The 26,610-nt window shown below is 36.7% G+C and overlaps 1 protein-coding gene across 1 annotated transcript; it reads right to left on the bottom strand.

The window, feature by feature from the left end:
- Window positions 1–15,009: 15,009 nt before the first annotated feature.
- On the bottom strand, window positions 15,010–16,941 carry LOC144375710 (melanoma inhibitory activity protein 2-like). Its single transcript, XM_078041153.1, has one exon. It carries the CDS (start codon window positions 16,939–16,941, stop codon window positions 15,010–15,012), a length of 1,932 nt encoding a protein of 643 aa, XP_077897279.1.
- Window positions 16,942–26,610: the final 9,669 nt, after the last annotated feature.

Genomic DNA, 26,610 nt, shown 5'->3' with positions numbered 1-26,610 from the left:
CAACAAAAGCCAGTCAATTTTTGTTTTAATAAGAAATTAAAACAAAAGAGAATAAGGAATAGAAAAATATTTTTATAGAGAATGAAAACACATTAAGAAGACACACAAATTGCAATGCAATGTGTTTCTTTTATTTATGTTTTTGAAATGCTGATGATTGAACCCAGAGCTTTGCTCATGCCACAAAATTGCTCTACCACTGAACTATACCTAGTAATATTTTTAAATGAAATAAAACAAAGTTATAATAGCAATGGATAAAAAACAAGTTAGAATCATGAAAATCCACAAATTAGGTGATTAGTACATGACTTAGGAGAAGCAAAACTTCCACAATAGAGAAATGAAATAAAAATTCATCTTGGAAATAGTCAATTAGAAAGAACACAAGAATGCATAAACATAATGGATAATCTCTTTAAATAAATAGAAGATGTGAAAACTGCAAAGTAATGAAAAAAGAATTCACAAAATATTCAAGAGAACAAATAGGCCAAGAAGATCTAACCCACATGTGTTTAGAGTCCCCAAGAAGGAAAACAAATTGGAGAAGATTTTTGAAATTATACTTCAAGACAACTCTCTCTTGAAAGAAATATTGATAGTATATTCCAAAGTCACCTTTGGTACCTGAGAAATCTTACTTGGAATGGGGTAATTCTAACACTTTTGATTAAGTAGAGTCAGTAGTTGTAAAACTTAATAAAATTGTGAAGAAGGGGCTCTTCTTGTCACTGCAGGTATTTATAATATAGCAATTAGGAATATAATTATGAAGATTATTAAAACAATGATCAACCTAAGGCTTGAATGAAATTACTAATAAAAAATTGAAGTTTTAGAAATGTGGATATGTTAACTACAAGTAGAGGTGCATCATTGTATGTATACCAAATTAACAACATAATTTAAAGTTTCTAAGGTAATACATGTGTTTTTAAAATTATTTACAAAGGAATACATTACTATTTTTTATTTGTTGAAAAATTTTAAAAAAAGCTTTGCAAATCCGATTAAAGTTCTCTTTCACCGCCACACTCTTCCATCTTCCTAGGGATCACCATGTTGCCATTTATTCTTGCAAATGATTAGCATATTTATGTGCAAAGCATATATTCACATAATAAATTTATGTTTTGCACAGATGTCTTAAAACACCACAGAAAAATTGATTATTTGTTGGGTTTAAATATGGCTTTCCACTATATGTTTTGTTTTTTTCTACTTTTTCAGTATTACTAATAGTAGCTGACATTTTTTGAGTAAGTACCGTGTGCGAGGCAAGATACTTAGTCTTTTTCATATAATTTAGTCTCATAATCTTCATAATAACCTTCAGAGTTGTGTTAAATGTTGGTTTTATATGAATAAAACCCCACTTTTTTATACCCTACATTTACATTAAGTTACTTAATGTTAGTAATCTGGCATTCACACTTCATTTAGAATGATTGTTTTAACTTGGTAAGAATATAACTCTGAGTTCTGTTAATTTTGTTATTCTTGTGTAGCTGGCTTTTGCCAATTGCCTGGAAGCAGGTATTTTCTTGTTGTCCAAAAGGCGGGAGTGTGAGTCTGACTACTGCTCACCTTTTAAGAAAGATAAGGTGTAGTATGTGTCATATTGACCCATTCTAAATGAGTAACAGAAAACCTCAGACATTTCCTCACTTGTCAATGGTTTTAAAAGCCCATCTCTGTATTGGTTTCCTTATTTTGAGGACAGTAATATGATATAAGAACTAGTTTTAAGAAGCTTTGACTTTGAAAGATGCCTTTTGCTGTGCCTTTTGTCACAATGGTATAAGAAGATTTAGGCTTCTGAAATGGAAACATTTGAGAATTTTTATAAGAATTGGTATGAAAAGGATTCATATTGGCTGTGTTGAAAGAAAAAAATGTGCTTATGATGTATAATAATCTTTAGAGTTTGGATAAAAATAATTTCAACATTGCATGACAAAGTAAAGAACTTCTAGTGAATGGAGTATCTCTCAAAAAAACTTAAGTCTCAGCTTAGCTGCTTAAGTAGTAGCAGACCTTGAAAAAGCCGCTTTATACTGTTTTAATCAAATCATGATAATAATATCTATTTATATAGTCCTGGGATTTAAATTACATAAAGTATTTTATACATTGCTAAGTACTGTACAGATGTGCCAATATTAGGCAGTATTCTTATGATTTTCAATGTCAAAAGGGTTGTTAAGGCTTATTACAATTTGCTTCTATTATTGATGCCTCTTTACCAAAGACTTAACCTGCTTGTTTCTGTCCTTTATTAACTTGAAAGAGGTCAAACCTTATTAGAGTTCTGTTATTTTCAGAATAAAGAGACCTTGTTTCTGAATAATTTAACAGATGTATATCAATCAACATTTCTTATGGCTGAATGCCAGAAAAGATCAGTTAGAGTAACTCTCAAGGAGAGGAGAAAGTATATGCTAAAGTTTCCAATAAATAACATCTCACTATTAGTAATATATTTGTGTTCCTAGGTCTTTTTGTTCTTAAATATTTTAACAAATATTAATGTATATCCGCTTACTAAAACGTGTCAGTAAATTTTGTTTTAGATTTTGTTTCTTAAGCAGAATACTTAAAATTATCAAATTATCTTGTTTTGGTTTCTTTTTGGTTCTAATTCTTACTTTACTTTGAAATCTTTAATAGTGTTCAAGGAAGAAATGAGATTTTTATGTTTAACAGAGGAGCACAAGTTAAAAATAGTTTTCATTTCCAGAGTATGTACTCATTTCCAGAGGAAGAGACTAAGCTCCATGAAGTTTGCATTTATTGTACATTTTGGTCCAATTATAATGGGGAAATGGAAGCCCAATCAGAAGTCTGGAATATTTGGGTTTGGTTATTGTTTTCCTCTCTCTCATTCTGCTAATATTTTCCCAGTACAAGTGTTGTAGCAATTCAGAATATGTGAATGACTACCTTTAGCTTGTTATAGTATGGAGATGACATTCTCTTTGTCAATGCTAGAGAAATTAAATATCAGTTAAGGCAACTGACATGCCAACAATTTAAATCTCATTTGCTGCTTTGAGTAATGTGTCATTTATTGTATATAGGGTATTCCTTGAAGAAGACTGTGTGCTTCAGAGGAAGTACTTTGATGAGAAAGTACTTGTTGTTGTTGTTCCTTCCTCTGGATAATTCTGAAATGTCAACCCTCTTGACATTTATTGGTGATTTGCCTTGCCATTTCTGTATTCATTTTCTTCTTCTTCTTTTATGGCAAAATGTCTTAAAGTTATAATAATGGAAGAAGTTAAATCTTCTTTCAGAGTGATCTATGAAAGTCCATTCCATATTTCAAACGTAGTCAATTTGGAACTATCACTGTATTTCTCCATTTTATCTGGTTTCCTCACCTATGAGGACTGTGTGTGTATGTGGGGAAAGGGGAGCATGCATTTTAGTTAATATATCTTAAATTCACCTGCTTATGGAAACTGAGCATTTCTCCTCTTTCTTAGACACAGGTGTGGTAACAATGTCTTTTTTTGTTTGTTTTCTTAGGATCCCAACCAGGGGTCTCTAAAGGTATTTGCAGTTACATCAACTTTTCCAAGTTAACAACTAGAAATATTTTAACTTGACTATAGCTAAGCTACTCTTTGATCAGTATTAGAATACTGATCATTTGAATTGTCTTAAGTTTCTGACTTAGAATATTGAAGAAACTTTTACATTGATTAGGTAATGGATGTAATGAGAATTTCTGATTCTATTCCCTGTTATTTACTGTGGAGAGAATACTTTCCCTACAGAATGACTAGGAACAAGATAATAAAAAATGTAAGCTAGGATGGAAAGCCATTTTTTGGTCATCTTTATAGAAGACATGCTTCCCTACTTATGAATCTTCCAGTTATTCCATCTACCCACCCTTGTCTGATTCTTCAGGTTTCTTTTGAGAGTATACTTAGTGCTTTGTTGAGTAAGGCAGTGATGCAGTACATGTGTGGCGATGTCAAAAGCTGAAGGCTGTTTCCTAGAGCAGCAGTATTTTATATTATGAACTTTTGCTTTGCACTGTGTTTATGTGTGTGTGTGTGTGTGTGTAAGAAATGTATTTTTTTCCTTTTGTCCAATCCTTCTCTGCTCTTGTAAGTTAACAAAATAAGAAGGCAGCAGGACTGCATTTGTCAGAGGCAGTAGGAGGAAGTACAAAAATATGAAATGGTTACTGTTCACATTTCCCTCTGATCTTACTGAGATGTAATTCCTTTCTCTTCTTTTTGGATAGATACTGCTCCAAGTCCTTTGTCATTAAACAGTTAATTCCTCCATAATCTCCTGTGCCCAAGCCCTAAGGTGGTCTATACCTCAGTGGCCTAGCCATAACTTTGCTCTCTCATAGAAAAAAAAAAATGATGTGTAGTCATCAGTTATTTAGAGATAGTACATCAACATTCTTAAAACTGATAAACAAATTCATTACTTTTATAGTAGAAAAACACTTCAAAATAAGAGAACTCATGTATAATGACATAATTTGGCGGAAACATACTTTATAATTTGAGTTAGGAAAAATTGTGCTATGAATGGATAATTATAAATGTAACGCATTCCACTATTGTCATATATGTAAAAAAAAAAAGAACTAAAAAAAAAGAAAAACACTTTTCCCAAAGATTAACTGTTATTAGGTGAAGCTAAAGAGCAGTGTCATTCAACAAACATTTACAGAATATAATATAAGCAGCATTGTTCTTGGAATTGTGGGCTCTCCAGGTATGTGTACTATCTTATTTGCGCCATCTAAATCCCCCATACTTCTCAGTAATGAGGACATGTATACTAGTCAAGCCAAGCACTAACTTAAATTACACTAAATATGGTTGGATGCTAAGTTAGAGGCATGAACCAGAAGCAGATAGTTTAGGGAAGGGAGAAATGATTTTGGATTGAATTAGAGAGTGGAGTGTAATTTGTAGAGGAAACATGAATAGGATGTTAAACAAATAATTAGTATTTGGATATAAGGAGTGAGTAAGCTGACATTTATAAATAAAATTCTATATTGCTGCTGTTCCCAGCAGCAATATAGAAAAAAAATGGCAAAACCTTAAATGAGTGGTGGAGACAATACACTTGTATTCTCCTGAAGTTGACTTTTAGCTTCCACTTAAAACCCACAATAGCTATTTTAGCTACCATAAGATCACTTCCACAGGAGATGCTTCTGAATTTCAGTAGAAAGACAGAAATAGGAAAGTTATATTGAAAAGCTGTCATTCATGACTACACAAAGCTTCATCCAATCTCAATGAAAAGTTGAATGGTATTCATTGCTGAGTGATATCGTGACTTGAATTCTAACATGTAAGAAGGTATTTCCAATTTCACTATTATTTAATCATATCTAGGTTTCTGTAGGTACTCTAGATAAATTTCACAGCATGTTTTTTTAACCTCTTAAAAATTGTTTTAGAGTAAAGTAATTATTCTACTAATATCACAGATTATTTTAATCCCAGTCCTTACTTTTGTGGAAAAAATTATAGAATTTACAGATATCTTTTAGATGTATTTAATTTTGAAAGGCAAATACACTAGCATATTTAGGGTCAATTTTTTTCTTTCATTGCACAGCCAAAGGAAAAATCAAAAAGTTGTACAGAAATGAAGCCAGTTTTATTAACATAGTAAAGACAGAATTTTAAGGCAATCTGCTGAATTTATTCTTTTAGTTTTGACCAGTGTCAAATTGATGTGGCCCTGTGCATGTTTCTGAATCTGCACATATGTTCAACTGAATGAACTGCTTTCAGCATGACAATGGAGGAGAAACTATAACTAACTGGTTTCTCATACAATATTTTTGTAAAATTCTATAGTTTTTTAAAAATATTACTAATTAGTCAATAATTAAAGGGCTTAGTAGTCAGTTACTTTTAGAAATGGTGGGAGCAATCACAGTATATATGGATATTTTATTTAACCCAGAATTTTACTAATTTATTTGAACTTGGAAATACTCCATCTTCCTTCAAACTTCCATTGTTTCTTTCCTTTAAAAGCATGCTTATTAAAATCTCCCACAGGACAAGTCAGGAATTGTCACTAAGAAGTTTCCTACACACAGGCGTTTGCACACATATTAGTTTGGTTCTTTTACTTTAGATTGCTCTAAATAATCAGGAGATAACCAAGCATAGTAGAAGTTAAACTTATTTCTGGGAGGAAAGAAAATGTTAGGTTAGAGATAAAAATGAAACTTTCCCTTTGTACCCTGAATACTTGCTTTATATGCTCTTTCCCATTCCTTTAAATTCCTTTTGTAAACTCAAGAACAAAAAACAAGTGAAAAGGTGCTTATCCAATAGCGAGTCCTCCAGGCCAGCTCTCACTGCCACAGGAGCACAGAAGAGGAGCTGCAGGAGGCGCAGGAGCCACATCTGTCTCCCAGAAGGAGTGGCCAAAGCGCAAGAGACAAAGCTGCAGCTGGAGCACAGGAGCTGCTGGAGCCAAAGGTACCTCTGTGGTGCAGAAGATAATGCGCCACCTCCAGGGAATGGGAGAGAGCCACCAGAGCATGCAAGCCGCTGGAGTGCAGGAGGAGCCCCGCCACCTTGAATTTGCAGGAGTGCAGGAGGCAATCCTGCTGCCAGAGTGTAGGAGCCAATGAGGCTTCCACCAGAGTGTGGAACCCAACATCACCTTGTTGGTGGCATCAAGAATTCAGAATCCCCCAAGGCTGCCAACAGAGTACTGGAGATGCTGGGGTGCAGGACCCAATGCTGTTGCAGCTGGAATGCAGGAGCTGCTGCCACCAGAGCTCAGAGCCGCCTTCTATGGGACACAAGCTGAAGGAGGTGGCAGCAGCGCCTCTGTGAAGACAGATGATGAACCCAGATGTGGCACCAAGCAAGGACTACAGAACCTAAGGATAGTGGCTACATGAACATGACCAAGAGATGGTGGACCACACGACCCCAGCATTTTGACAAGGCACAAAAGACCTGTGTGCCAATGCCACCTTGATCTCAGCTGCCAGGTAAGGACTGCACTCATTACCTGATGCTCAGTCAAGCGAGTGGCAGTAGTGGTTCCTTGGTTTAGCTCCTTGCTAAAGGAGGAAAATATTTTATGCGCTACTAGGAAATAGGAAATGTTTTTGCTGGAGAAGTTGAAAGAAGAAACTTCGGAGAGAACAAATAAGATTGTTCTGTAAATTTGGAGCTGGGTTGGGGTTGAACCTGACAAGGCAGTCTGCTGCCTACAAAATTAGAAAATCCTCATGCTTGCTAACATTGAAAGAGATTGGCATGCCCACATTTTCCTTTCCTATAGTTTATGTTCACCTAAAGTGCTTAATTCTAATCTAATTACTATATACCTTGTGAGAAAGCATAAAGTATAGATAAGAGTTTAGAAAACTTTAATGTTTAACATGGGATTTATTCAAATCCTGATTTCTTTTGTGTAATGGCTTAAAATCTGATGATTGATGTTGGTGGTGTGTTATATATGGAATTGTCTTCTATAGTATTTTTGAAAAATTTGAAACATTCAGAGTTAACATATTGGTCAGAAAATGAGTCTTTCAATCAAGAATTTTATACTGTAGTTAGTTGTATGTCAACATTAATAAGTTTGATATTGCATCTTTTAACCAAATTCAAATTCTTGCAGATTATACTTTGAGCACTTATTTATCTGCAGAGGATGGAAAATATTCTATATGTTACTGTTTTAGAAATGTATGTTAAATAAAAATATACTAAAATGCATTGAAAAGTCTATCTGAGATTTTAAAAAATTTTCCAAAATATTGTTAAGTTCCGAAAGTGTAGCTTTAAAAACAAATTTTATAAGATATAACAAGACATTCTTTTAAAGTAGTAGTCACAATTCTTTTATTTTGGTAGAGGAAAGAGTGAAGGAAAGCCACAACTTTTTAAAAAACAAAATTGGTGCAAGAAAATCTTTTGAGTAATATATATAAAACTGCACTGTTCAGTTTATTATCCATTTTACAGAAGGAAAGATGCAGGAATTTTTTACTGCTTTAGGTAAATTTTAAGTCTGGTGAGTTGCCATTTTTAACTTGGTTTTGTTTTATGTGAGATTCAGATACACAGTGATATCTATCTGGTTCTTTGAAAGGCTTTCAGCTGCTGAGGAAGTGTATTTATGTTTTCAGTTCAAAAGAACTGATTCCCTGGAAAGCACTGAAAAAGTGAGGATATTTCAGAATTATTTTCAGATTATTTTTTATGTTCCCATTGATGCTAAATGTTATTATATCTGTTATAGGTGAAAAGCACATTTTTAGAATCTTTATTTTTTTAGGTATAGATGGACACAACACAACGGGTTTATTTATTTTTTATGTGGTGCTGAGGATCGAATCTGGTTCCCCCGTGCTAGGCGCTCTACCACTGAGCCGAAATGACAGCCCTTAAGCACATTTTATGAAGTAAAAATTTAGACTATATTTAGAAAAAAAATAACTAGCTATATCTGATTTTTAAAAGATGTTTTGTCAAAAGCATAAATTAACAGAGGTGACAAGTTAATGGAGATGGACAAGAAAATAGCATATGCTTGCTGATATCAAAGCACATACAATATTCCCTGGAGCCCTTAGTTTGGGCAATGATTTAGCCGATAAAACTACACATGACATATATATTTTCTCTACACTAGAAGAAGCTAACAAATTTTTATGAAAGGTTCCATGTCAATGCTAATACTCTACAAAAGCATTTTAAAGTAACTAAGGAACAAGCTAGACCAATAATAAAACAATGTCAAAATTGTGTGACCTTTTGACCACAAGTTAATCTTGGAATCAATCCTAGAGGACTGGTACCTAACCATATTTGGCAGATGGACATCACACACTTGCCAGAATTTGGAAAATTAAAATATTTGCATGGTTACAGTTGATACTTCTTCTGGATTTTTGATGGGCTCCCTTCATGCCAGAGGAAAAAACTAAAGATATTATAGCTCATTGCTTACAAAATTTTGCCACTGTGGGCATTCCAAAACAGTTAAAAACAGATAATGGTCCTGGATACACTTCTACCTCTTTTAAACAATTTTGCTCATCATTTTGCATTACTCACATAACAGGAATTCCATACAATCCACAAGGACAAGGCATAGTTGAAAGAGCTCATCAAACTATTAAAATGTACTTATCAAAGCAAAAAGAGGAATTGGGAAGGGGTACATATCCCCCAAAGATAAACTTAAAATAACCCTTTTTACTCTAAACTTTTTAAATTTGGATTCATCAGGGCTTAGTGCTATGGAAAGGCACATGTATCCAAAAAATGTACATAAGCCTAAGGTACTTTGGAAGCATATTCTAACAGGACAATGGAAAGGTTCTGACCCAGTAATTGTCTGGAGTCGGCGGTTCTGTTTGTGTGTTTCCACAGGGAGAACAGCAGCCAATTTCAATTCCAGAGAGACTAACCAAAGTGATTTCTACAGATCAAAAAGAAGATGATTTGACTCAAATCCATAATGGCTGATATCTAGAGATCCAGCTTGGCTATGTAAATCTGTGACAGTGATTCTCCCACACCTGGAGGCTATGAATAATGAACACCATTAAGGCCTCTTTCAAATGTAAAAAACCTTGAGGCTTGCTTGTGGGAATACCTTCAGGCCCATATGCAAGTTACAGAAAAAAGGATGGGATATCCAAATAAGAGTCAAACCCAGGTGGTAACCAGGATGCTTTTTTCAATATCTATTTCATTATTGCCTTTTCCCACATCATAAAGTTCTATTTTATTTTTTGAGCTCATAGAGACCTAGGTTAATGTTTTTCTGATCAGTTTTATTTTTTGACTGTGGAGTTTTTAAACATTACAATAGAGATTTCACCTGTGTAAAGCTATAAGGCCTTTACTATTGTCTTATGGGTTGTATATTTGTGTGCACACTTGTGTTTTGTGTTGTATGTCTGTATGTGCGTATGTCCATATATCATATATGAGGAGTGCTCATGAAAAAATGTATCCAAATATTTTTTTTTTATTCATGTGACTTAAATGGTTTAAGTTAAATTGGGTAAACAGCTCTTGAGGATTGTTTTCATATGTGAACAAATAAGGAGGTTAACAGATCTGTTTGTTTATTATCACCTATCTTCATTATATTTAATAATTCTGTTCAGGATAATGTAAATTGTTCAGAAAATTGTTTTCTTAGTTCCTGTCTGAGTGCTTCTTTGATTGCTATCACAGTAAACTGTATAAACTGACACATCAATGAATAATAACTCAACAAGTAATGCTCAATCAAGGAGTCGATTTACTTTGGGAGGAAATGGACATATTGATAGATTCCTCTACTTTGAACTGCTTGCAGAACTTGCCTGGACTATGTATCACTTGTATGCATTGTGAACTCTCTGTTGGTGTGGCGAATTTGGGTAGTGCCAGAGTGAAGGTGTCAGCAGTCGTACAGTTTTTCCAAAGGAGCCATCATTTGGCTCCTCCCTTCTGCTAGTGATGGTCTAAAATTGGGGGGCCAAAAGAGGTGAGGCAAAGAACCTCACCCCCCGACTGGCAAAGGCCAAATTGGAGGCCAACAGAGGTGAGGCAAAGAACCTCACCTTCCCACTGGTGCATGGGCCTATCCACAAGTATGGCTGTATGCTGGACTGGTAGTCAGTGACAAGTAAGATCCAATTGCAGTGGTACCAACTTACGATGGGAGGCTGACGCCTTGAGGTCAGCTCATTCAATGACGGGTAAGGACCATATGTAGTATTGGACAGCCTAACAGGCATAGTCCCTAAGCCACATTGCTTGTTGTTTAATTAAGCAGAAGGGGGATATGTTGAGAGCCAAGGCAGGTCAGAATGACACCTGGAATTTGCCAGAGGGAATGTTTGAAAGGTGACTCCGTGAACCATTGAGATGATGATTTGAGTTAAGCTATATATAATTGCCTTGATGCTGGATTGTTTGTATTGTATATTTGACCTTTACTGTGGGGCAACAGGGCAGCTCTTGCTGCCTCTGGTGCTAGCTACTTTGGAGTTCTTGTAGAAATTCCCAGAGAGTTCCCATTGGTTGGGGAAGTACCAGAGAAGGGATTTCCAGAGGAGGGATTTCCGGTTGGTGTGTGATGTGTCCTGGGGGAAGGGCCCCGTTGGTGGCATTGGCGGAAAAGCGCGCATGCACTGCCAGTGAGAGTTGAAATAAAGTTGTTGCTGTTTGAACTTACAAGGTTTTGTGGCAGCTTGGTTATTCTTGCCCAGCCAGACTGTGGCACTGCCTTTCCAAATCAATAAAGTCACCTGTTTCTAAAAACATGTCCACAGGTGTTTGAAGATACTGCCTCCAATTCCTTTTTGTCTGCCCAGAACAAAAGTCTGTCCAGTATGACCACCAAAGTGAAAAATCCCCCCCACTCAAGCAAGCTCTAGCAATAGAAATCGAGTCACTCAGTGGGAGTGTTGGAGAGCAGAAAGTCTCAAGCAAGCACTGCATTAATGGTGAATTTGGACCACAGACCTCACAGGCGTTTTTTAACTCTTTAATAGTTTTAAAAGGAATTACCACGTGGAGGTGAACATGATGGTCCTGATCATTAACCTGTTGAAGAACTGGAAAGAGTTGAAAGTCACTAGTATCTTACCCAGCTTCCTGTGCCTTTCTAATTCCCCACTGGAACAGAGTAAGTAATGTCATTGCCATCTCACAGTATCTATTAAAATTCCCCTTTAACAGACAATGGCTGAATTCAAATGGACGAGGAAGGTTCTGTTAAGCACAGCCTGTTAAAATTCCCTGGAAAATCCTGGACTTCACAGTTTGATTCCTCTCCCTCAGATTGCGATTCCTCCATGGATTCTTTCCTGTTGCCATCTTGAATCTGAGCTTGTAAGTCTCCTGCAGGAGGACTTTCTATCTCTCTATGAATCTCCTCTGGATTCTCCTCTCCAGAAGAAGGACCTTCTATCCCCTGGAGGCCCTCTATCTATGTTATTCTTTCTGGCTACTCCCATTTGATTTAGGCAAACCTATGTTTTTAACTTTTGGGTTTGCCCCCAAGGTTTTTTGTTGGAATGTAATTTGTTTTAGTCTTTAACTGGTTAGGGGAAAAGACTTTTCCTTAGCCTCAGGCATTTTTTCTATTTGAATAGACTCAATGGCTCTCTGAATACCTTTCAGTAGATCTTCAGGTGGCCACAGACTATGCTCCATGTAATCAAAAAGATCTCTAAAGCAGGTCAAACCTTTTGAATATTCTCAAAATTTCCAGTTAATTCAATAGAAAGGCAAATTTCATGTAATTTCCTTCCTAATTTGTCTCACATATGCGAATTTGGTGAATCTTGGTAACAAAATTGAGGGCAAAATTCACTTACAACCTTTAAGAATTGTAGCAATTGAGTCTTTTAACTTGCTTTCCCTTCTGATTAATTATTGTCTCTAAAATAGTCAAATACATATCTTTATCAGTAGAAGATGAATCATTAATTTTTTTAAGTCCCTTCTTTCCAAAACTGCCTGGTATTTCCGTGACCCTAAAAATTTTCACAAAACTGCATTTGTAGAGCATGCTCTCTAAGTCAACCTAGTGGATTTAACTCATGAGCCTCACTTCAGGGTGCCACCTCTACCATTCGACCAGCACTGGCTTCATTAAAGAAGGTTCCATTCATGAGTAAATGGTAGGTAGTTCTAAATGAAAGAGACAAGACTCTAATTACCTTTAATACCAGCTCTGGGAGAGCTTCTCCTAGCTCCCACTGCCAGCCACCAAATGCGGTAATGAGGTTTACTGAAGAGGCTAGCAAGAGGGAGAACATGCCAGGGAGTAGACTTTTATTGAAACAAAAAATTCCAGGGAAAATCCCATCCAATGAAGGTTAAGGGGGGCAGCAGCCCAAGGTCAGGGGCAATGATTGGGTCTTCAGGGCAGTGTCCAGACATGTCTCTGCACTGACAAGCCCTCGGACCTGGAGAAGGATGGGGAAATCTCTGACACAGCTGTGTCTAAACGCCTCTCACGCAGCCATGGAGGTAACTCAAATCACCTGTGAGGATGGCCTCCCACAAATATTGTTTTGTTTTACTAAACTGTCATTTACAGAGTTGGAAGCTGATTTAGTAAGTGTTGTTTTGTTTAGAACAGCCTTTCACCTTTTTTCTCTTGAAGCAAAATGTTAGAGGACTGTATCATGGTATTTCACTATTTCCGTTCGGATTTAAACCTGAAATTAGATTCTTTCAAGTTGGCTGGTATAAGACATGAACTATATGAGAAAATATTCACCAATAGTAGTTAGGGCAAAAGTAGTTCTGGATAACAATCAGTGAGTGATCATCACTTCATTTTATACAGACCATAACTGAGGAACTTTCATCCACTCGCTTAGAGAAAGTAATATTTTATGCTGGCAAGTAAGGACTGATTTGACAACCAGTGTGACTCTTGAGGGAAAACAGAATTATTAGATTTATTAAAAGTGTAGACTTTCTTTTGCAAGACCCGAATTTTTTTCTTTTCTATTAATTTTGGGCTCAAATATCAGGCAGATTCTTCACTGTGCTTCAAATGTTTTAATAGAACTGCTTCTTATTTTTAAGAAGGAGGTTATACTACTGCATTCATTTTAGGTTTAAATGTATACTTTAAACACATGCACACACACATTTAGAGAGCATATTTAACATTTGAATAAAGCTTTAACTATAGTTAGGGTATTTCTAATACATGTTAGTTCTTGGTCTCTATTGGAAAAAACTTGTTCAAAGTGTTCTCTGTGTATTGGTGCAGGTTGGCCAATTGTCACTTGTTGGCAATGATATAGAAGTTGAAAGTGAGCAGTTCAAAAAACTTAAAGTAGTTTAGCAGAGTTATTTTATGAGTATCAAATCTAAGAATACCAAAAGCTGAGAATTATGTGTCTGATTCTTATTTTAGTGTCCCAATAAATCATGTGTATTTTACAAATATCTCCCCAAAACCAAAGACTAGGTAAACCTTTATCAGTGAACCACAGCAGAATGCAATTCTAAATTTCATGAAAATGGGCATAAAATATAAAAGACAGGAATTGGGGTTGTGGGTCAGTGGAACAGCACTCACTTAGCACATGCAAAGTACTGAGTAGGATCCTCAGAACCACATAAAAATTAATTAATTGATTGATTGAGTGATTAATTAATTAAAGATAGAAGAAGAACTCAAAGATGAAGAAAACAAAGAAAAATAGAAAGAAGAAGAAGAAGAAGAAGAAGAAGAAGAAGAAGAAGAAGAAGAAGAAGAAAAAGAAGGGAGGATGTGGAGGAGGAGGAGGAGGAGGAGGGAGGAAGAAGAAGAAGAAGTCATCAAGATGACTCAGGGAAAATGGGAACAGAGTGAGTTTAAATTGTGGTTTCCAATTCCAAAATGTTTCCTGAGAACTGCAACTTTCTTTGTATTTGAGATCTTCTACTTCCATGACATGTTTACTAGTGTTTTCTGGTTTACTCTTAGTATGCTCTAGTTATTGTTTTATGGGAAAACTAGTTGACATGCCCCACAAGACTGAAAATCAATGAAAATCTTTCATTAAGCATAAAGTTCCTTTCACATTTGCTACAATCATAGTAAATACACTTCTTTGTATAAAGGGACTGACTTTGTTGGGCATTTCAAATATCCCCAGAGGCTGGATGACATACCTGAAACTCCCATTGTTGTTTATAGAATAGTGGATTAATCAAATTCAATGCTGTAATCATTAGAGTAAAATAGAATGAAAATAATTTACTCATAGTATCATATTTAAACCATCTTTATTTCCAAAATACTATCCTAAGAATTGTAGTTTTATTTAGCTTCAATCAGAGCAAAAGTATAATCAATTACTTAAGTAAAAGCAATTACTTAAAAACTAAAAATGAGAGGTAAGTCAAATGACTTTTGAAGAGAGATCAAAAACATCAGGTTTCTTGTTGATGTTCAGTAGCAGACTCACTTGAAGGTGTAAAGAAGCCTGAAGGGCACTCACTTCTACTTTCAGAATTCGGGGGTGGGGGGAGGAAATCCAGCTCTTGGGGGAAGGTCATGAGGAAAATACCTCCATTCATAGACATCTGGCATTGGAAAAAATGGAGGGGGTGGAAAATAATCTCGAGGTGCCCCATACCTGTTTCCTGGAGGAGGCGGAGGGAAAAATGGTCCTCTTCTCATGAACTGACTCCTTGGGTCCACAGGAAATAATTCACCTCTGACTGGAGGGAAAGGTGCCAACAATGAGCCGGAGCCAGTTGCTTGGTTTTCAGCAGGGAGAGGTGAATCGAGCACATTGGAATCTTCAAGATTCATTTTGGTCTCCTTTCTACTGGATTGAATTTCTGAAGACATAGGCCCATCCTCTTTATCCAAAGAAGGCAGATTAGAACCTCTGAATTCTGCTGGTCGCCATGGTCTAGCATACTTCGAATAACATCCATCTTGCCAAGGAGGACCCAATGGTGAGGGACCATTGGGGGAATGCTTTCTGCCCAATGCTGCATTTGAAACACCAAGTGCACAGGGATCTTCCTCTAGGAGTTCCAATTGAAGCTCCCTTTCAGTTAACTTTTGTCTATTGCGAGCGTTTTGTTTCATGAAATAATGGAGGTTTCTTTCAGCAATCCAAGCCGCCAACTCACTCTCATGTGCTTTTTTCTCAGAGTAAATAATCTTCCCCTGACAGGACTGAATGGTTCTCTCCAATTCTTCTTTAAGATATTTGGCTCGCTTTCTGTAGGTCTCCAGCTCTTCTCTTGTATGGCCCATCTCTTCTTTGACCTTGGAAAGTTTCTCCTCTTGCTCCACCCGGTAATTTTCCTCTACTCTGAGTTTCCCATGGAGTTTCATCATATTTTCTTGATAGCATTCCATCATGTCTTTAAATTTCTGCTGAAGGTTCTCATTCTCACCTTCAAGCCATGTATTTTCTGACAGCAAGGTGGCCTGTTCAGTCTTCAGACTTCTAATCTGTTCTCTAAGGTCTTCCTTTGTTTTCTCTACTTCAGATAAGAAAGCACAAGTTTGAACTCTTTCTCCTTCTAAGGTTTCTAAGGAGGACTTTAGCTTAGCACCATCAACCAGTTGCTTCACAGCTCCTTTGGGCTCATCATCCAAGTGAGCACCAATTCCTGATTCACTCGTCACTCCACATTCCAAGTTCCCAATGTCTGTTTGGGCTCCCTTGGTTGGAGAAGACCTATCTTTCATCTTCAGCAAGTCTTCAGTCAGAGACTCCACGTGATTGTCTTTATCAGTTTGAACTTGTTTTGAATGGAATTGAGAGTCTTCCAATGTGGTGCTCTCTTCATATTGGACACATCCTTGTTCCCTCCATGCTTCAGCATCTCCTTGTAAGATCGGTTTCTGACTTTGCTGAAGCTGGGAACATTCATCCAAGGCTTCCTTCATTGCCAGCTGAAGTCCTTCCTCACTTATTTGAAGCAGTCTCAAGTTTGTTTTAGTTTCAGCTATTTCTGATCTGATTGATTCAGATTCACCTTCAAGGGATTTTATCCTTCTCGATATATCTGCCATGATTTCATCCTGTTTACAATGTCTAGCCTTTTGTTCTTCTAGCTCTTTGTCTAGAAAAAGTCTTTCATCCCCATGGGTAGGTTTGGACCTATGCAGCTTTTCATAGGTTGCCTCCAAATTGGGGACGTCTCTTGGACCCTTCTCAGAAGTGCTGCCCTTTAAAGTTGACTCTAAGCCTTCAAGCTCTTTTTGAACAAGGCTAACTTTTTCAAGTAGTTCACATTTCTCTTCAATTAGTCTAGAAAGTTTTAAAGCCAGCTGTTTTTCTCTTCCCACATACAGCCTGCTTCTAACACACTGAAAACTTCTCCACAAAAACAAGAGAAGAGCAAAACATCCAATAGCTCTACACATCACCAACTCCCAAGGAACACCATAAGGACTTGGGCCTGGCTTCATGTCTTCAGACAATGCTGCCACAACCCTGCCTACTTCTTCCAGGACCACCCGCTAATGTGGCTGTAGGCCAGTCCTTGGTGCCTCCATCAAGCTAAGTTGGCTTTGGCTCTTGCCACCACAACCACAGCCTGCCCAGGCAGGCCAATATAGGCTGTGAACACTCCAGTGTTTGGTGAGGAACTCAAACCTGCACCAGGCAACGGAACAGACCACTGAAAACCCCTGCAAGGGGGGGTTGTGATGGTGGGGAGCTGGAGTGAAGGACTCCCAGGAGCCTTGTGGTGCTCAAGTGCCCATCAGGGTAGTCTTGGCCCTTTCCTTCCCTAACTAGTGCATCCTGAAGTGCCAGGGGTTCAGGTCCCTTCTACTCCAGCCAGACAGGAGTCCTCTCTATGCCTCCCACCCCTGAGTTTGGTTTAGGCCAGGCCAAGGTGGAGCTTCTTATGTTTCTATACAGTCATAATACCACTCAGTTTGATGTCATGCAAATTCTAAAGCTTTCTAAACTGTCTCAACAGATTTTATGTCATGTATTTATATTTGTACTGCTTTCCCTTTTGCTTTAATAACCCATTGCTTTCCCTGCTTTTGTTCTGTCCCTTTTTTCTTTCTTTCTTCCTTTCCTCCTCCCTTTCTTCCTTTTTTCCTTTTTTCTTTCTTCTTTACTTCCTCCCTTCCTCCCTCTTTTCCTTCTTTTTTTTCTCCCTTCCCTCCCTTTTCTTTTCTTGCAGTATTGGGCTTTAAACTCCAAGGCCTTCTGCATGCTAGGCCAGCCCACTACCACTCACCTATATCCCCAGACCTGCTGACTCTTTCTATGAAGGTTATTTGAATTATTTCTAAAGGAGAAACCTCTCATGATACACTACTTTCTTTCTTTCTTCCATTCTTTTTCTTTCTTTCTTTCTTTTTTTAAAGCTGTGTTAATGACTTATTTTTCTTTTTTTTTCAGTTTACCCATAACATTGTTTATATTAAATTTTATTTTTTTTATAGAGCAAGCAACCATAAAAATTAAACAACTGGTAAAATAATAACTGTTATTTTTGTTCATTGTACTGTCTTTTTTTTACTTTATTTTTAAATTTTTTTAGTCACACATGACAGCAGAATGTATTTTTACATATAATACATACATGGATTGTACATACATCAATCATATTGTCTATTCTATTCTGCTGCCCTTCCTATCCTCCTTACACCTCACCTCCTCTCCCATCCTTTCTGTCTCTAATCTAATGTGACACACTTTTTTTCTTTTTCTCATTAGAACATCATATATGTATTCTGTATAACAATGTACTTCTCCTTCCATCTTCTGTGCAGCTTTCCTTCTCCCTCTTTTTTCCTCCCAACTTTCTTCCATATTTAGTGGTAGTCTTCTTCTCATGCTCTTTCTCCCTATCCCATTTTGAGTCACCCCCCTTTTATCAGAGAAGACATTTGGCATTTTTTTTTAGGGATTGGCTCACTTCACTTAGCATAGTCTGCTCTAATGCCATCCATTTGCCTGCAAATGCCATGATCTTGTTATTTTTTAGTGCTGAGTAATATTCCATTGTGTATAAATACCATATTTTTTAATCCATTCGTCTGTTGAAGGGAATCTAGGTTGGTTCCACATTCTAGCTATTGTGAATTGTGCTGCTATAAACATTGATGTGGCTGTGTCCTGTAGTTTGCTCTTTTTAGGTCTTTTTGCTCTAGCCCGAAAAGGGGAATAGCTGGGTCAAATGGTGGTTCCATTCCCAGCTTTCTAAGGAATCTCCATACTGCTTTCCAAATTGGCTGCACCAATTTTCAGTCCCACCAGCAAAGTATGAGTGTACTTTTTTCCCTGCAACCTCGCCAGCACTTATTGTTGTTTGACTTCATAATGGCTGCCATTCTTATTGGAGTGAGATGGTATCTTAGAATACTTTTAATTGGAATTTCTCTAATTGCTAGAGATGGTGAGCATTTTTTCATATATTTGTTGATTGATTGTATATCCTCTTCTGAGAAGTTCTGTTCAAGTCCTTGGCCCATTTGTTGATTGGGTTATTTTGTTGTTGTTGTTTAACTTTTTGAGTTCTTTGTGTACTCTAGAGATTGTGCTCTATCTGATGTTTGAGGGGTAAAAATTTGTTTCCAGGATGTAGGCTCCCTATTCACCTCAGATATTGTTTCTCTTGCTGAGAAAAAAAACCTTTTTAGTTTGAATTTGTCCCATTTGTTGATTCTTGGTTTTAACTCTTGTGCTATAGGTGTCTTATTAAGAAATTTGGGGCCTGCCCCCACGTGATGAAGATTAGGGCCAACTTTATCTTCTTTTACATGCAGAGTCTCTGGTCTGATTCCTAGCACCTTGATCCATTTTGAGTTGACTTTTGTGCATGGTGAGAGAAAGGGATTCAATTTCATTTTGTTGCATATGGATTTCCAGTTCTCCCAGCACCATTGTTGAAGATGCTATTCTTTCTCCATTGCATGGTTTTAGCACCTTTGTCTAATATAAGGTAGTTGTAATTTTGTGGATTTGTCTCTGTGTCCTCTATTTTGTACCCTTGGTCTACCAGCCTGTTTCGGTTCTAGTACCATGCAGTTTTTGTTACTATTGCTCTATAGTATAGTTTAAAATCTGGAATCGTGATATCATCAATTTCACTCTTCCTGCTTAGAATTACTTTAGCTATTCTGGGTCTCTTGTTCTTCCAAATGAATTTCATGATTGCTTTTTCCATTTCTGCAAGGATGTCATTGGGATTTTGATGGGAATTGCATTGAATCTGTAAAGTGCTTTTGGTAATATGGCCATCTTAATAATATTAATTCTACCAACACATGAGCAAGATAAATCCTTCCATCTTCTAAGATCTTCTTCTATTTCTTTCTTCAGGGTTCTGTAGTTTTCATTGTATAGCTCTTTCACCTCTTTTGTTATGTTGATTCCCAGGTATTTTTTTTTTGAGGATATTGTGAATGGAGTAGTTGTCCTCATTTCCATTTCAGAGAATTTGTCACTGATATACAGGAATGCCTTTGATTTATTGGTGTTGATTTTATATCCTGCACTTTCCTGAATTTATTTACTAGTTCTAGCAGTTTCTTGGTTGAATTTTTTGGGTCTGCTAGGTATAGGATCATGTCATCGGCAAATAGTGCTAATTTAAGTTCTTCTTTTCCTATATTTATGCCTTTAATGTCTTTCATCTGTCTAATTGCTCTGGCTAGTGTTTCAAGAACTATGTTGAATAGAAGTAGTGAGAGAGGGCATCTCTGTCTTGTTCCAGATTGTAAAGGGAATGTCTTCAATTTTTCTCCATTGAGAAAGATGCTGGCCTGAGGCTTAGTGTATATAGCTTTTCATTTTGAGGTAATTTCCTGTTATCTCTAATTTTTCTAATGTTTTGAACATAAAGGGATGGTGTATTTTGTCAAATGCTTTTTCAGCATCTATTGTTTTTTTTTTTTTAAGAAAGAGTGAGAGAGAGTGAGAAAGAGGGAGAGAGAGAGAGAGAACTTTAATATTTATTTTTCAGTATTTGGCGGACACAGCATCTTTGTCTGAATGTGGTGCTAAAGATCGAACCTGGGCCGCACGCAAGCCAGGCGAGCGCGCTACCACTTGAGCCACATCCCCAGCCCCAGCATCTATTGTTGATCACATGGTTCTTATCTTTAAGTCTATTGATGTGGTGAATTACATTTATTGATTTTCGTATACTGAACCAGTCTTGTATCCCAGTGATGAATCCCACTTGGTCATGGTGCACGATCTTTTTGCTATGTTTTTGTATCCAATTTGCCAGAAGTTTATTGAGGATTTTTGGATCTAAATTCATTAGGGATATTGGTCTGAAATTTTCTTTCTTTGAGGTATCTTTATCTGGTTTGGGAATCAGGGTGATGTTGGCCTCATAGAGTGAATTTGGAAGTACTCCCTCTTTTTCTATCTCCTTAAATAGATTCTAGAGTATTAGTATTAGTTCTTCTTTAAAGTTCTTGTAAAACTCTACCGTGTATCCATCTGGTCCTGGGCTTTTCTTGGTTGGTATTCTTTTTTTTTTTTTTTAATTTATTTATTTATTTATTTTTTTATTGATTGTTCAAAACATTACAGAGCTCAAGACATATCATCTTTCATACATTCGACTCAATTGGGTTTTGAACTCCCCAAATACATAATACAGACTCACTTCTGTTACATACTCACATTTTTACATAATGGCATATTAGTGACTGTTGTATTCTGCTACCTTTCCTATCCCCTACTATCCCCCCTCCCCTCCCCTCCCCTCCCATCTTCCCTCTCTAACTCCTCTGTTGTTGTTCAATTCTCTCCCCTTTTTTTCCCCCCACCCCCTTGCCCCTCATAACCTCTTATAATTTTGTGTATCACTGAAGGTCTCCTACCATTTCCATATGTTTTCCCTTCTCTCTTCCTTTCTCTCCCCCCATTCGTCTTAGTTTACTGTTAGTCTTTTCCTCATGCTCTTTTTTCCTGTTCTATTCTTAGTGGCTCTCTTTATATCAAAGAAGACATTTGACATTTGTTTTTTAGGGCTTGGCTAGCTTCACTTAGCATAATCTGCTCTAATGCCATCCATTTCCCTGCAAATTCTATGATTTTGTCGTTTCTTAGTGCTGCATAATACTCCATTGTGTATAGCTGCCACAATTTTTTTATCCACTCATCTATTGAAGGGCATCTAGGTTGGTTCCACAGTCTAGCTATTGTGAATTGTGCTGCTATAATCATTAATGTGGCCGTATCCGTATAGTGTGCTCTTTTAAGGTCCTCAGGGAATAGTCCAAGAAGGGCAATAGCTGGGTCAAATGGTGGATCCATTCCCAGCTTTCCCAGGAATCTCCATACTGCTTTCCAAATTGGCCTCACCATTTTGCAGTCCCACCAGCAGTGAACAAGTGTGCCCTTTTCCCCACATCCTCGCCAACACTTATTTTTGTTTGACTTCATAATGGCTGCCAATCTTACAGGAGTGAAATGGTATCTTAGGGTGGTTTTGATTTGCATTTCTCTGATTGCTAGAGATGGTGAGCATTTTCTCATGTGCTTGTGGATTGATTGTATGTCCTCCTCTGAGAAGTGTCTGTTCAGGTCCTTGGCCCATTTGTTGATTGGATTATTTGTTATCTTATTGTTTAATTTTTTGAGTTCTTTGTACATTCTGGATATTAGGGCTCTATCTGAGGTGTGAGGGGTAAAAATTTGTTCCTAGGATGTAGGCTCTCTATTTACCTCTTTTACTGTTTCTCTTGCTGAGAAAAAAACTTTTTAGTTTAAGTAGGTCTCATTTGTTTATTCTTGTTATTAACTCTTGGGCTACGGGCGTTCTATTAAGGAATTTGGAGCCTGACCCCACAATATGTAGATCGTAGCCAACTTTTCCTTCTATCAGACGCAGTGTCTCTGTTTTTATATCTAGCTCCTTGATCCATTTTGAGTTAACTTTTGTGGCTGGCGAGAGAAAGGGATTCAATTTCATTTTGTTGCATATGGATTTCCAATTTTCCCAATACCATTTGTTGAAGATGCTATCCTTCCTCGATTGCATGTTTTTAGCCCCTTTATCAAATATAAGATAGTTGTAACTTTGTGGATTAGTCTCTGTGTCCTCTATTCTGTACCATTGGTCCACCTGCCTGTTTTGGTACCAGTACCATGCTGTTTTTGTTACTATTGCTTTGTAGTACAGTTTGAGCTCTGGTATCGCTATACCTCCAGATTCACACTTCCTGCTTAGAATTGCTTTTGCTATTCTGGGTCTTTTGTTTTTCCATATGAATTTCATGATTGCTTTATCTATTTCTACAAGAAATGTCTTTGGGATTCTGATTGGCATCGCATTAAACCTATAGAGAACTTTGGGTAATATCGCCATTTTGATGATGTTAGTTCTGCCTATCCATGAACAGGGTACATTTTTCCATCTTCTGAGATCTTCTTCTATCTCTCTCTTTAGGGTTCTGTAGTTTTCATTGTATAAATCTTTCACCTCTTTTGTTAGGTTGATTCCCAAGTATCTTATTTTCTTTGAGGATATTGTGAATGGAGTGGTTTTCCTTATTTCCATTTCAGAGGTTTTGTTGCTGATATACAGGAATGCCTTTGATTTGTGCGTGTTGATTTTATATCCTGCCACTTTGCTGAATTCATTTATTAACTCTAGCAGCTTCTTTGTAGATCCTTTTGGGTCTGTAAGTAAATTATCATGTCATCTGCAAATAGCGATAATTTAATTTCTTTTCCTATTTTTATGCCTTTAATTTCTTTTGTCTGTCTAATTGCTCTGGCTAGTACTTCGAGAACTAAATTGAATAGAAGTGGTGATAGAGGACATCCCTGTCTTGTTCCAGATTTTAGAGGGAATGCCTTCAGTTTTTCTCCGTTTAGGATGATGCTAGCCTGAGGTTTAGCATATATAGCTTTTACAATGTTGAGGTAAGTTCCTGATATCCCTAGTTTTTCTAATGTTTTGAACATAAAGGGATGTTGTATTTTGTCAAATGTTTTTCTGCATCTATCGAGATGATCATATGGTTCTTGTCTTTAAGCCTATTGATGTGGTGAATAGCATGTATTGATTTCCGTATATTGAACCAGCCTTGCATCCCAGGGATGAATCCTACTTGATCATGGTGCACAAGTTTTCTGATATGTTTTTGTATTCGATTCGCCAGAATTTTATTGAGAATTTTTGCATCCAAGTTCATTAGAGATATTGGTCTGTAGTTTTCTTTCTTTGAAGTGTCTTTGTCTGGTTTTGGGATCAGGGTGATGTTGGCCTCATAGAATGAATTTGGAAGAGCTCCTTCTTTTTCTATTTCTTGAAATAGTTTGAAAAGTATTGGTATTAGTTCTTCTTTGAAGGTTTTGTAGAACTCCGCTGTATACCCATCAGGTCCAGGGCTTTTCTTGGTTGGTAGTCTTTTGATGGCTTCTTCTATTTCTTCCTTTGTTATTGGTCTGTTTAAATTGTGTGTGTCTTCCTGTCTCAATCTGGGCAAATCATATGCCTTAAGAAATTTATCGATATCTTCGCTATCTTCTATTTTATTAGAATATAGGGTTTCAAAATACTTTCTAATTATCTTCTGTATTTCTGTAGTGTCTGTTGTGATATTGCCTTTTTCATCCCGTATATTAGTAATTTGAGTTCTCTCTCTTCTTCTTTTTGTTAGCATAGCTAAGGGCTTGTCTATCTTATTTATTTTTTCAAAGAACCAACTTTTAGTTTTATCAATTTTTTCAATGGTTTTTTTTTTGTTTCAATTTCGTTTATTTCTGCTCTAATTTTAATTATTTCTTGTCTTCTACTACAATTGCTGTTGTTTTGTTCTTCCTTTTCTAGGTTTTTGAGGTGTAGTGTGAGTTCATTTATTTGTTGGTTTTTTCTTTTTTTGATGAAAGAACTCCAGGATATGAATTTCCCTCTTAAAACTGCTTTCATTGTGTCCCATAGATTCCGGTATGTTGTGCCTGTATTATCATTTGACTCTAAGAATTTTTTTATCTCTTCCTTTATGTCTTCTGTAACCCACTGATCATTCAATAACATATTGTTCATTTTCCATGTGGTGTAGGATTTTTCCTTCCTTTTTTTTTATCATTGATTTCCAATTTCATTCCATTATGGTCAGATATGGTGCATGGTATTATCTCCACACTTTTATATTTACTAAGATTTGCCTTATGGCATAATATATGGTCTATTTTTGAGTAGGATCCATGTGCTGCTGAGAAGAACGTGTATTCACTTGATGATGGTTGGTATATTCTATATATGTCAGTTAGGTCTAGGTTATTGATTGTGCTGTTGAGTTCTACAGTTTCTTTATTCAGTTTTTGTCTAGAGGATCTGTCTAATGGCGAGAGCGGTGTGTTGAAGTCACCCGTAATTATTGTGTTATGGTCTATTTGACTCTTGAACTTGAGGAGCGTTTGTTTTATGTAGATTGCAGCTCCATTGTTTGGTGCATACAAATTGATAATTGTTATGTCTTGTTGGTGGATGGTCCCTTTTAACAGGATATAGTGTCCTTCTTTATCCTTCTTAATTAACTTAGGTTTGAAGTTGATTTTATTTGATATGAGTATGGCCACTCCTGCTTGCTTCCGAGGGCCATGTGAGTGGTATGATTTTTCCCAACCTTTTACCTTCAGCCTGTGTGTGTCTTTTCCTATCATATGAGTCTCCTGAAGGCAGCATATTGTTGGATTTGTTTTTTTGATCCAGGTTGCTAGCCTATGTCTCTTGATTGGTGAGTTTAGGCCATTAACATTTAAAGTTACAATTGAGATATGATTTGTACTTCCAGTCATGCTTCTTTATTTATTTATTTTAGTTTGGCTAGTTTTACTTTTTTGGTTATTTTCCTCCTCCTTTACTGAGATACCTCTTGTTGTTAGTTTTGGGCACTATTTTTCAATTCCTCTTCTTGTAGTATATTGCTCAGAATGCTTTGCAGTGCTGGTTTTCTTGCTGCAAATTCTTTTAGCTTTTGTTTATCGTGAAAGATTTTAATTTCATTGTCAAATCTGAAGCTCAATTTTGCTGGATACAGTATTCTTGGTTGAAATCCATTATTTTTCAGTGTTTGAAATACATTGTTCCAGGATCTTCTCGCTTTCAAAGTCTGTGCTGAGAAATCAGTCGTTAACCTAATTGGTTTTCCCCTGAATGTAATCTGTCTCTTTTCTCTGGTAGCTTTTAATATTCTCTCCTTGTCCTGTATGTTGGCTATCTTCATAATTATGTGTCTTGGAGTTGGTCTATTATAGTTTTGAATGTTTGGGGTCCTGTAGGCTTCCAGGATTTGGCAATCCATTCCATCTTTCATCTCTGGGAAGTTTTCTACAATTATTTCATTTAATATGCTGTCCATTCCTTTGGTTTGAATCTCTGTGCCTTCTTCTATCCCGATGACTCTCAAATTTGGTTTTTTAATGACATCCCATATCTCTTGAATGGATTGCTCATGGGATTTAAGCATCTTTTCTGTATTGACTATACTCTTTTCAAGTTGATAAACCTTGTCTTCATTATCTGATGTTCTGACTTCTACTTGATCAAGTTTATTTGTAATATTCTCGTTTGAGTTTTTAATTTGGTTTATAGTTTCCTGCAATTCTAGGATTATAGTTTGATTCTTTTTTAAGATCTCTATCTCCTGGTAGAGCTCGTTCTTTGCCATTTGAATTTGTTTAATTCATTTTCAAAATATATTTTTATTGCTTGGACTTGCTGTCTCATGTCTTCTCTAATATTCCTTTCCATTTGAGTTAGGTATGCCTTGAGTTCTTTCCCTATCCCTGCTTCTGATGTTTCTATGTCCTCTTGTAGAATTAAGTTGTCTTGCATTGTTTGTACTCCTTTTTTCCCTTGTTTTCTCATGTTGTCCCCGTTGCTTTCCAGCTCTATTTGATGGTCGTGTTTCTTCTCTCTTCTATAGATTTGTTTTGGTTCTGTATTACTCTGATGCCTCTCCTTAGTGTTGTTAAACTATGCCTGCTGACGTGGATTCCACTGTGAAGGAAGATCCGACGTCCGAGCTCCAGTGACGACCCTACTTTGCTATGACCGGCCCCAGTTTCTTGCCGGGGTGTCCTGATGAGGTGGTGTGACTGGACTGTCTCTGTTTGATTTCAGCTCCCAGTCGCGGCAG

Source organism: Ictidomys tridecemlineatus, chromosome 3 (genome assembly GCF_052094955.1).
Source record: "Ictidomys tridecemlineatus isolate mIctTri1 chromosome 3, mIctTri1.hap1, whole genome shotgun sequence".
Taxonomy (NCBI): Eukaryota; Metazoa; Chordata; class Mammalia; order Rodentia; family Sciuridae; genus Ictidomys; species Ictidomys tridecemlineatus.
Note: the sequence above shows the minus strand (reverse complement) of the source record. Positions and strands in the feature narration are given on the sequence as shown.

Bases quoted from the DNA above. Each gene is read 5' to 3' on its own strand.
- LOC144375710 (XM_078041153.1), bottom strand. From the start codon at position 16,941: ATGAAGCCAGGCCCAAGTCCTTATGGTGTTCCTTGGGAGTTGGTGATG.